This window comes from Anolis carolinensis, chromosome 6 (assembly GCF_035594765.1).
Source record: "Anolis carolinensis isolate JA03-04 chromosome 6, rAnoCar3.1.pri, whole genome shotgun sequence".
Lineage (NCBI taxonomy): Eukaryota > Metazoa > Chordata > Lepidosauria > Squamata > Dactyloidae > Anolis > Anolis carolinensis.
In genome coordinates, this window is record NC_085846.1 from 78,663,730 (window position 1) to 78,676,487 (window position 12,758).

The window sequence follows — 12,758 nt, forward strand, 5'->3', positions numbered from 1 at the left end:
AGTGGTATTTTCTTGGAAATCAGTTAGATAAGTTTCAGCTGTCAGTTTTTTGGCTTTATTTTATTGCTGGTGACAGGGAAAATCTATCTTAACATTCAGTGGTTTTCATTATCTTAAGATACAGTGGTTCCCATATTGTGGCATGGCGTTGTAATGTAGCTGATCCAGAGATATTCAAATGATGCTGTGGTAAATTGTAAGGAACACACCTATCTTAGCTTGTATCTGTGTCTAATCTTCATAATACTCTCAGTATCAAAAGAAATCATGTGGAATGAAACACAATTTTACTTTCCTTATACAGTGGGCCCTTGGGATCTGCTGTGGTTTGGTTCCAGAATCCCCCGTAAGTACCAAAATCTGTGGATGCACAAGTCCCGTTATATACTACGGCACAATAAAATGATGTCCTTTATATAGAATGGCAAAATTAAGATTTACCTTCTGAATTTTAAAGAAATATTTTAAAGTCATGGCTGGTTGAATTTGCAGACTTCAGTACATTCTGGATCTGGAAAACAATGTATTTTACAATAATTTTGATAAATCCTTCTCTGTTGTATTTTTTAGGTGGGAAAAGTAGTTTATAATCATTGGGGAAGGTTACATTCCAATTGTATTTTTTCTGGATATCACCACTATTGCTTAGGCATATAGTTGAAACAGGGAGAGTAGTGCTGGAAAAAATGAATCATACATGCATAGGTACTGTTGAAAAAGAAAAGTTCAAAAACTGCACTTTTCTGCAGAGATTGTTACCTGGCTACTTCCCTCCAAAATCTATTATTTCAAATTAAACGTTAGGCTTTAAATACATTCTAGAGTTTTAGTTCACATATTTATACAGCAGTCTTATTCTGTAAAACTAACAGGCATAGGACTTTTTTGTAAATCAAAGATGACCATCCATTTTGCTAAGGTTCTTTGAAACTTATTCCCTAAACTTGGATCACCTAAACCTTGTTATTTGTGCTGCTTCATTTCTTGGAGTGGGGAATAGTATGTGCTTGTGTTTATAGTTTCTTTTTTTAAAATAACACGTTGCTATGTGGCTTAAATCTAATAGCTCGTTTTATCTAGAATTGACTTGTTTCAAGTGGAATCAACACCAGTTGATTCAATGATTTTACTCTAGTTTAAACTAGGAGTTCAGTTTTCATTAGCAGTAGGAATCATGCAGTCCTCAAGGTGTATTGGATTGCAAGTCACAGCATCCCTCAGCATTGGATGTGCTGGTTAGAACTGCTAGGATCCAAAGAGATCTGGAAAAGTGAATGATTTCACCCCGAAGCCTATACATTTTATTATAATTTGGAGTGAAGGCATAGTGATTTTGTTTGGTTCATGAAGTGAATGTCAGAGCTTTAATTTCCCCCTGCCATGCACAAAATCAATGCATCCTGAAACTGATATTTTATTTAGTCTAGTTTTTTTTAAAGGAGGAAACAATAATACCAGTACATTTTCTATTTTCTCCTTGAAATAGCATCTCTTTGGTTATTCCATTCTATATCCAGCAGAAATGATAGTTTTTGGCATTTCTGCTAAATAACTTCTTGACTTTGTGGCAGGCTGGATCAGAGTAACACATTCCACCCCATCTCTTTTTATTTGGATAATGAAGTGCATGATAGTAGCTGTGTGCACAGTCTTTGCCCAGATTGTAGAGTTCATTAGTGAGCTATAGATTGATGCACCCTCTGGTGTTGTGGTTTGGATGTTGGACTAGGATCCTGGAGAATCTTGCTTGGCCATGGGAACCCACTGGGGTGATTTTAGACATGCCACACACTCCCAGACTCAAAGGACCGCAAAAGACAAACTCACTTTGAACAAGTCTTGCCAAGATAGTCACCATATGTTGAAAAAAACTGAAGGCACACAACAAATAAACAAAGATGCACAGATCCTGAAAGCTACATAGAAGAATCATGTATTTTATCTAATCTCCTATAATCAAATTATATGAAGCCCATGATTGAAGGTAATTTGGAAATATGGACACATCAATATACAGATGACACACAGTTCTCTCTCTCCATTGCTTCCAACATGGAAAAATTAGTAGGTGTTAGGAATCAGATTTTACTTGACTCAATGCAGTAATGGGATGAGGGCCAATAAACGGATATATTGAAAAGAGTGCTGTTTCAGTGAATGGTCTCTCTATTTCTCTATTCAGATGAGTGGTCTTCAGTGATTTCCAGTGATGTACTGCCAATCATTGTGCTCACCGCAAATAATTAGATTTGCTGTTTGGAGATATTTACTGACCTGACATTGTTACTACAGGCACCAATGGTGGGTGGCACACCAGTGTTTATCTTTGAAACCCTGCCTTGAACAAGATGCCCTGGCTACAATTATGCATGTTCTGATAACATCACATGTATATTTTTCCTATGCCAGGATTGCCAGTTCTGGAGAAGTTGGGAAATGGCAGAGAAATTCGTAAAAAGTCAAAAAATTGTGATCAAGATATAATCGTGTGATTGATTTTCTTCTTTTGAGATGTTACTGCAAGTCTGGACTTGTGGCAGTTGACAAGTTAATTTTAAAATGTTTATGGGATAATAGTTATTATTAGCAAAACAGAAATAAACAAACCTGAAAGTTTTTACATTATTTTGACTGGATTTTAGCAACTGAGCAATTCCGAGTAAACTGGCCATTCTGAGTAAACTGAAACAATTCATTTGAAAGTGGTAGTAGTAGTAGTAGTAGTTAGTATCTTAACAGGAGTCAGAAAACACTAGACTTGTAGCCAAGTATGATTTCTATCTTGTTATAAAGCCCGATCCTAAAATGAAAGTACAGTAGAGTCTCACTTATCCAACATAAACGGGCCAGCAGAACGTTGGATAAGTGAAAATGTTGGATAGTAAGGAGGAATTAAGGAAAAACCTATTAAATGCCAAATTACATTATGATTTTTAAAATTAAGCACCAAAACATGTTTTGCAATAAGTCTGCCACTTGTTTGGGAGCGTAGCTGCACTTGTGTTGTTGTTGGGCGTGCTGACCCCCCTGCGTATTGCTGCCTAGAGAAACAGCTGTGGATCTGGGCAGGAGGCAGACTGCATTGGATAAGCAAAGGTTGGATAAGCGAGACTGTATTGTACTATATTCTCAACAATATTATATTGGGTTTTTTTAAAAAATTAGACAATTGAACTATACCCATAAAAGGAAACCTATACAGAACGTATTTTTTTAGGAGATGGTTGCAAAACTAGGGTTTTGACTCAGTATTAGACACCATTTAGCATAGAGACTTCTTTCTTTTTTAAATTATTAGAAGTTTATTGCATGCTTTAAAAAGAATTAAGGAATAATAAAAGACAAAATGTTAAACCAGTATTCAATATGTTTGACAAAGCATTACTTTTTAATTAGTTCAGTAGCCTAATGAATCATGTTTCTTGCAAGCCACATGATGGTCTTGGTCTGAAGTTGGTGGAAGTATTCTATGACCATGTATGCTTTCAGACTTTGCACTGAAGTAGCCATGGTCTAAATCTCATTCTTAAAAGTTTCACAAACATATGGCAAAATGTAAGATTTTGGGGACACAAACAAATAAATTCTAGCTCAGTCATGGTCTGAGAATCCATACTGGAGCACTGGGCATCTAGCCATCTGTAGGTAACCTGTGAATTATCCACTGTAGCAGATTATTCCGTTCAGTACTACTGTTACCTGACATGAGGTTAAAGTAAATATAAATCTTCCATCTCATCTGCAGTGTAGATACAGCATACAGTTCCATTTATAAGAGCCATCCTTTTGAAAGGAATAATAAACAGGAGATGGAGATTTTGTCTTAGTCTCTGAGATAGATTCGTTATCTTAAAAATGTCCTTTAAAAAGGATAGAAAAGATCAACATAGTGTAATTTAAATGCAATTTCAATGTGTGCTTCATGTTAATGGATAATGTTCAACAAAGCTTGCATTGAAGATTGCATTTACTGCTTTTAAATAAATATAAATAAATAAACTTTATTTCTTCCTCGCCATCATCTCCCAAAAGGGACTCAGGGCAGCTTACAAAAAAGCATAATGTAATCATACATATGGTGCAATAAATAGAGATTAGTGTTGCGCTTTTGTATAGAATTGCTGTGTTTCTATGTTCATATGGCATTGAATGTTTGCCATATATGGGTACATTGTGATCTGCCCTTTGTCCCCTTCGGCGTGAGAAGGGCAGCATATAAATACTGTAAAGAAACAAACAAACAAACAAAACAAATTTTTGTCTGGCTAACGAAAAACATGAAAATTTTCATGCCATTGGCAGTAATGGGAGGGCTTTCGAGGCTCATCCCCCCCCCATGGTTTTTGGGCTAGAGGGGTAAAAATTGCCACACACAGAGCTTTTTGATCCCTTTTAGCCCACCAACTTTTAAAACGTTTGGATCTTCCCCAGAGTACTATTGTTATTATTGTTATTATTATTAATAATAATATTAACATCCATTGGCACATATCAGCTGTCATGGGGAGGCACTCCTCTCCCAGACTCAACTTAGATTCCCAGAGTAGCTATCGTTATTTGTGTGTGTGTGTGTGTGTGTGTGTGTGTGTGTGTGTATATATATATATATATATATATATATATATATATAATTATTATTATTATTATTATTAACACCCATTGGTACACATCAGCTGTAATGGGAAAGCAGCCCTCTGTCAGTACCTGCTTATTGTTACAGGGCAGAAACAAAAGGAAAACAAAAGCAAGTACAATGACTGTGCGGCTCTCATTTTCATATTGTCTCTCATTTCCTTCGAAAATGGCATCATTCGTTTTGTGTAGACGAACGGTCAAAACAAAACGATAGCACAAAGGAAAAGAAGGAAAAATTTTCGCGCACATCTCTAATAGAGATACATCAATATCAAAGGAAAACGTAATCTACATCATCAATACATAAAACAATACCACAGTAAAATCTATCAACCCATAAAATAGACATCGATAAAACATTATAGTAATTATAGACATAAAATGAATAACAATCAACCAGTCACATAAAATGCTTTCAGTGAAAACCAATGGGTCTACAATTTAAACCTTTTGGGCTCTATACCTATTGGAAAGCTTGGTTAAAGAGCCAAGTTTTTAGGTTGGACTGAAGACATTGGAGGGTGAGGGCTAGCCTAATTTCCCTCGGGTGGGTGTTCCTATTGATTTTGAAACCTGAATTTATTTTTAATTGTTTGTCAGAAAAATTAACAAAAAGTGTGCAAAAAGTCAGTGTACACTAGATTGCAGATTGGTTAGCTTCAGACATACATTGTTACACAATTGTTTTATCAATTGCACTGGCTTTGGGTTCATTTCCAGATTGTTTTATTCTGAAGTGATCAGATTTGATTGACTTTCCCCACAAGGACATCCCCAGTGGTTCCATGAAATTCACTTTCAAGGGAGATCTGAAAGGTGGCTACTAAGGACAGAGGCTTCTCAGTGACATTGTCCTCTTGGAATGTCCTTCCCAAAGAACCTTGTTCAGTGGCAAATTTGTTTTCTTTGTGATTTTATTCTCCTAGGTGTTTTTGAGGACCTTATGGCAACTTTAATTCTTTTTGTATGGTAGTGGTGACTCTCCAGGTTTTGACAACCAACTGTTTTGTTTCTGTAGATTTGTCTTTGCTATTCAGTATTCTGCATGATACTTGCATTTTATTATTAGTCTTGTATTCTAAACAGTGTTTATATATACCACACAGAACCTTGGTTATAAGGCAGCATAGAAATGCCATAAACAAATATTGCAAGATGGGAGTATCTCTCTTTGTCATTTTGTAGCAGACATGTACACACTTGTCATGGCAGATACTGGAAGTTGGCATTTTTGGACAGCTGCCAAGACCCACATTCCTGCACAGGGCACACTGCCAAGCCCCTAGATTTTCATAATCCTGAGTTTTTCCTGTCACTTCCTCTGAGCATAGAAGCAATGACGGATGTGACGAGATAAAGCAGCATTCCCTAACTCACCTCACACTCGTCTTTGAACAGATTGCAGACAGAGGGAAAAGGAAATATAAAAATATAACTTCCCTTTCACTTAAAGGCAGATCGGTAATATATTTTTGTCTTTGTATAGAGAATGTGCATGTAGGAACTTGATCAACATCAGTTGTCACAAACCATGGCAATTGTGATATTTTTAAAAAGAAAAGATTTCTGATTCCACTTGGATCCTGCCTAAGTAAACCCTAATAAATGTCTAATAGGAGAGTGCTACATAAAGCTAATTTCTCTTCCCACTTCATTGACCTGTGAAAAAATAAATGAGGTAACACGGCTTATCTTCCCTCCCCCTCTGCCCTGTTATAGGATCTTTATTTACCAGACCATTAGATAACACTTGCCTGAGGGCTGGAACAGGTAATAGCTTATTCTGTTGTCAGACAGGCCTAAGACCTTGCATTTCACATCTCTTAAAGCTTTTAAAGGAGATACTTAATTTCATTATCAAAATCAGATTGTTTTCCAGAGCAACAACATACACCACTGCCTCAAGCTCTATAATGTCCTGTGATATCATTAGATTACAATGCATGTTTATGCACAATGGAGCTTTTTCTCATCACTTTTGCACATGCTTATATGTTTCAGAATTTTTCCCTACCTTCCTATTCCCACACAGTTTTCTCCTTTATGGAAGAACAGACTAGATTGTTAGCATGTTCTAAAATTCTCCTGTTTTATCCTGTTTTATGCTGTTATATGGTTTTATTGTTTATATTGGTTTTATTGTATGACTGTTTATTATATGTGACATTGGGCTTGTTCCCCATGTGAGCCGCCCCGAGTCCCCCTGAGGGAGATGGGAGCGGGATATAAAAATAAAGAAGTATTATTATTATTATTATTATTATTATTATTACTGTATGACACAGCAAACAAGATAGATATGCTGGATTTCGTTTCACAAAATCACAAGTCGACCACTTCCCAAGTGTCTAGGACTGTGTGATATATTTTCGGATGATGCACGCAGATCCCATTATTATTATTATTATTATTATTATTATTATTATTATTATTATTATTATTATCATCATCATCTAAAAGTATAATTCAGTCAGTGTAAATGAAGATTCTGTCCTTCACAAATAAGGATTGCTGGTTCATTTGCAATCAGTGCTTACAGTGATGGCATTTGAGTTTTCAGTTGGAATGTGAACATAACAGACTATTTACAATTTGGGTGTAAACTCTTTACTTCCCATAAATAGAACCTACTTATTCCCAGATAAACTATTCAACTTTCTAAGCAACAGAGTACCATCTATATTTTAAAGCAAAGCCTTTTACCTTTTGCCTCATAATCCATATCACCAAAGGAGAGTAGAAATCAATGATAGGGAAAGGTGTTTTTCATGCTTGATCTTTCTAAATTTTCATGGAGAATGATCAGAAATTATGAATTTTTTGTCAGATTTATTATAGCATGGAGAAAATAAGCTAAATATGAGGCAAACACAGCATGTGTGTATTCACATATAGAGTGGTATGTCTGCTACTTCCAGTCTGTGGAATAAAGTCTTGTAATGAGGAATCACACAGGGAATCATGTTAGGCAGGAGCCATCCTTAAACTGAACCAAAGTCTATCTAGTCTAGCATTCTATTCATGAAGTATCTGACCAAATGTTTCTTAGAAGTCCATAAGAACATTACTATATTACCGCCCACTCCTATTTTCCAGAAAGTGATGCATAGTGATATAGAGCCTCTGCTACTGAATATAACAGATAGCCAACATGATTCGTAATTTTCCATCAATGTCTACTAAGTTAGATTCTCTCTAATAAAATTATATCCTACAGTCTTAAAGAACAAAACTTTGGATAGAAGACAGGAATAGGAAAAGGAATGTGTGAAATGTATTGAACAATTAAGAAAAAAATGTTGGTTTATTGCTTTTTGATAGCATTCATAGAATCATAGAATCATAGAGTTGGAAGAGACCTTGCGGGCCATCCAGTCCACCCCCTGCAAAAAGCATTCCAGTTATTTTATCTTCATAACTTCTATTTTCCTTGTCTTTTACCATGGATTATTTGGTAAAAAGCTAGAATTAGAGAAATCCAGAGAGAATGCCTTAAATAGTATTTCCTTTGTTTGGATTTGGAATTATTTTGATTAAAACACATTTGGACATGATATTAAAACAAAAGTAATGACTGCAGATGATTTACATACCTTAAAAGTAGATGATGAAGACACTAAAATAGTTTCTTTCAGTAGCCTCCTCTGTATAGTCTCTTAAGATGTAGTAACTCATGACCTTGAAAACACATTAATACAGTCAACCCTCCATACCCATGGTCTCCATATCACTAAATTCAACAAAGTGACCCCAGTGCAGTTTCATATCTCATGTTAGAAAATAAAAAACTTTTTTTTTGCTTTTTCAGCATTTTGCTGGCTTTTTAAGGATCCGAAGTTAAAGTTATGTTTGATACTGGTTTGGGTTTTGGCTGTGCCATCAATTGCAGGAGGAGAAACACAAAACCTTAGGGCCTCAATTTAGGTTTTGGCAGGTTTAGTATAGTAAAAACTACAGAAATGTGTGTGCAAACAGCCCAACTCATATGTGTGTGTAAACAGCCCAACTCACAAAAGACCCATCCTTAAGAACACAGTGAGACAAATCTATCCCTAGGAAGGGAAATTCACTCCTGAAAAGAGTTTTCATGGGGAAAAACTTTCTGAACTGAAGCTTTATCAGCAGTGCATGAATGAGTCCACAACAAGCCAATTTTTCTAAAATCAAATTATCACAGGGACAGAAATCTTCTGAACAGTGGTATAGACAGCAAAACAAACACCATAGGGATGTTAACCCTTCCCTGTGCTATCCAGAGCTCATATATAGAAAGACTAGCTTTGCCCGGCCACGCATTGCTGTGGCTTATGGGAATCATTTGTTGGCCAGGTGGAATAGCAGTGAATAGCCTTGCAGCCTCAAAGCCTGGCTGTTTTCTGGAGTAGCTGGATTAGCACCTTCAATCAAAGAGCCGCTTTGAAGCCTGGCTACTTCCTTAGTAGGGGAATCCTTGTTTGACCAGCTTGAACTGCACTGAATACTCTTGCAGCTTAAAAGCCTGGCCGCTTTCTACATAGGGCATCCTTGCTAGGCGAGGTTGAATGGGACAGAATAGCCTCGTGGCTTCAGAGCTTGGGGGTTTTCTGTCTAGGGGAAATCTTGGTTGGCCAAGTTGAATAGCACTGAATAGCCTTGCTGCTTGCAAGCCTGGCCACTTTCTACCTTGCAGAATCCTTGGTTGGCCTGTTTGAATAGCAATTAATAGTCTCATTGTGGCAGGTATGAATGCTGCAATTAGCCAACTTGATTAGCATTTAATGGCCTTGCAGCTTCAAAGCCTGTTTGCCTCCTGCTTGGAGAATCCTTTGTTGGGAAGTGTTAGCTGGCCCTGATTGTTTTCTTTCTGGAATTCCCAATTTCCCTGCTTTCAGAGTGTTGCTTTTTATTAACTGTTCCAGTTTTAGATATTATATTGTTCTGTATTATTATACCACAGTAATTATTTCATATTACAGTAGAGTCTCACTTATCCAACATTCGCTTATCCAATGTTCTGGATTATCCCACGCAGTCGGCCTTTTAGTAGCCAATGTTTTTGTAGTCAATGTTTTCAATACATTGTGATGTTTTGGTGCTAAATTCGTAAATACAATAATTACTACATAGCATTACCACGTATTGAACTACTTTTTCTGTCAAATTTGTTGTATAACATGATATTTTGGTGTTTAATTTGTAAAATCATAACGTAATTTGATGCTTAATAGACTTTTCCTTAATCCCTTCTTATTATCCAACATATTTGCTTATCCAATATTCTGCCTGGGTGTTTATGTTGGATAAGTGAGACTCTACTGTATATTTATAATCTTATATTATATGCTTAGAACTGGATTATATGAGAACATTTATATATATATAGATAGAGCTGGTGTTCTTGATCATAACATGGGGACTGCCTGTGTATATGTATATATGCATGTACCATAATTTCTGTTAAACTTAATAATAATTTCTGTTAAGCTTAATGCTGCTGCTGATATTTATCCAAACTAAACAATGAACTTGGAAGGTGGCTTAAACTATATTAGGCTTCACTCAAATGTGGAGGAATCTAATCTTATAGTGAAGATGTTATGTACATTATATAGGTAAATATTAAGAAGGTATAAAAGGGTCAATTTCAATATAAATTAAACTGTTTTAGTGATAATAATAACTACCATATCTACTTATACATACTTGAACAGCAGAAAATACTGATTGATTTCCTATCATGTACGACCTGCAATGGAATATAAATTGTTAACATTTCAGATCTACAAAGGATATCTTATATAAAATAACCCCCCCCCCCCCCCCGCGCAGCTGGGGGAGGGGCTTTGCTCCCTCCCACGGAAAGAGAGAGTTCTAGAAGGGGGCGGGGCTTCTAGGAAGCAGCCCGCCTCCTAGATCACTCACTTTCTGAACACTGAAATGTTTGCTCCTAACGCACACATAATTCTGTCATTTCTTGCAAACCAGGAGCCATATTTAAGATGTACACTCCATTCCCCTGCCTATTCTGGAGTAATGTTTGATGCTTTATTAATGTTTAATGTTTTATCGGGGAGGGTCAACTTTGATGTTTTATACTGTTTTTTTATCAAAGGCATTGAATTGTTGCCAACATTGTGAACTGCCCTGAGTCCCCTTCGGGGTTGAGAAGGGCGATATATTAATACCGCAAGTAAATAAAATAATAAATAATCTCATACCCTCCTCTTTATTTGTCATACAGCATAATTCTCCTAGGTAAGCCTCACTGAGAGCAATAGTATTCCTGGATAGCTTATTCCTAGGAACAGAGTATAGGATTGCACTCCATCACAGTTTAGTATTCATAGGTAAGCTAACATAACTTCCCTTTCAACTGTGTTTGGAAACTAGAATTTGAAATAAATTTTCTAACTGGTTTAAGAGGAAGGGGATTGAGATTTCGGCTCTACATTTTACAAATAGCAGGAATCAAGAGTGTATTGCTTCCTTGAGTATGAATTTCTTTTAGATATTTCATTAAACCCACTTATTAGACAGCTCTGAATAAAGTGTTAACATACGTGTACACATAAAAGCATATCAGAAAGTTCAGTCCACTGTAAAACAGTTTTTTTATTTATTTAGGGGAGGGTAGCATATGTGATAGGAAGTCCTTTGTGATAGGAAATACATCAGGGTTAAATTGGTGGTCAAGTGCATACAGTCAGATACTATACAGTTTGTTGGACCTGCGTAATTTATACTGAGCTAGAGACGTTTACTGCTTCTTAACATTGCACCTTTTCATTTCATATTTACATGAACCCTTAGTTAATTTAATAGAGAGTTCATAGGCTAAATAAGTATTTCCATTTTGTTGGAAGGATTTATTGTAATGTTGTCAATACTGTAAACAACATAAGAGGGAATATAAACTTGAGGGCTTTTTGTTGCTATGTTGTCTACTCAGAGTTCATTGCCATTGAAGTAAAACAAGCTCTATGAGATGCTTTTAAATTTTGTCTTTGAAGTTATTTGTCTATTCTTTTATATAAATTTATTGAATATTGTATATATGTAAGTTAATTTAAGCTTCATTAGAAATGTAAAACACTATAGTTATTTAAGTGAAAGATGTCACAAATTTTATCATTAAGACTCAATAAAACATTAATTGTCAAGGCCATTAATTATTTGTATAAATATATATCCAAAACATCAGGCCAAAATATCAGGCTATTTAATCCCAATTTTCTTAAGTGTACCCTATCAGTGCTGCTTTTCATCAGGTTTGAAGCATACAGAAATTACAGCCCTGTAGTCCTCCTGCATTCCATATTTCTGCCATATTTCTTTCATTAACTAAAGCATAGCCACTATATACTGCTATAGGAATGGTTAAGTTATCCAGTTATATATGTAGATACACAGCTACACACTCAGAAGGCCAAAGCCAACAATTAGAAAGTGAGATATAATGCCAAAGATTGCTAGACTGGGACCTGACATATTCTTGTTCTAGCAGTATGAAATGCTGAGGACCTAAATATGAACCCACAAGAAAAAGGTAAGATACAAATGTAAACAATAATGAGAAGGAGAAGTATCCTAACTAAGTTAACCATCCATTGATTCCCACAAGACATATTAGCCACTATTCTGAAATCAGTTTGTGGCTTTCTTGCGATCTGAATTATGCAAATTGTAGAAAAATACTGATCTGATTTTGCTTTTGGAAGCATTTAATTTTCAAAGAACACAATCTGATGATGATACATGTATATGGAGAAAAATCAGACAATAAAAATGAAACCATTATAAATACATCATTACAAACAACATTAGAATGAAGGATGACTTAGTAAAATTCTACACAGAATAAACTGTGTGGTCCAGAGACACGGCAAGATTTTAAGGGCTCTTAGGTGGAGTGTTCTCTCGGGCACTTCTTGCACTACCCTTGCTTCACTACTAATTATTATAAAATTGACTGATAGAGCCACTTGTCTCATTCACTTTCCACTATTGTCTCATTTAGGTGAGGGGTTCTGCTGTACTCCTGTCCATCTGGGAAGATAGTACTGATTCTGGACAACATACACTGCAGTTAGCAACAGTTACTAATCTCGAGCCTTTTTAATTTCAATTAAATTCTCTCTAGAGCT

At 35.9% G+C, this 12,758-nt stretch overlaps 1 protein-coding gene across 8 annotated transcripts in view; it reads left to right on the top strand.

Annotated features, from left to right (window-relative positions):
• Nucleotides 1-12,758, top strand: part of satb1 (SATB homeobox 1) — a 118,244-nt gene that overhangs the window by 38,625 nt on the left and 66,861 nt on the right. For 6 of the 8 annotated variants that reach the window (XM_062957944.1, XM_062957942.1, XM_062957945.1 and 3 more), the window contains exon 6: nucleotides 305-346. The exons of the other annotated variants lie outside the window; for them this stretch is intronic. In XM_062957944.1, the coding sequence (XP_062814014.1) occupies nucleotides 305-346 (42 nt within the window). The remainder of the gene's footprint in view (nucleotides 1-304; nucleotides 347-12,758) is intronic. 8 annotated transcript variants of the gene reach the window in all.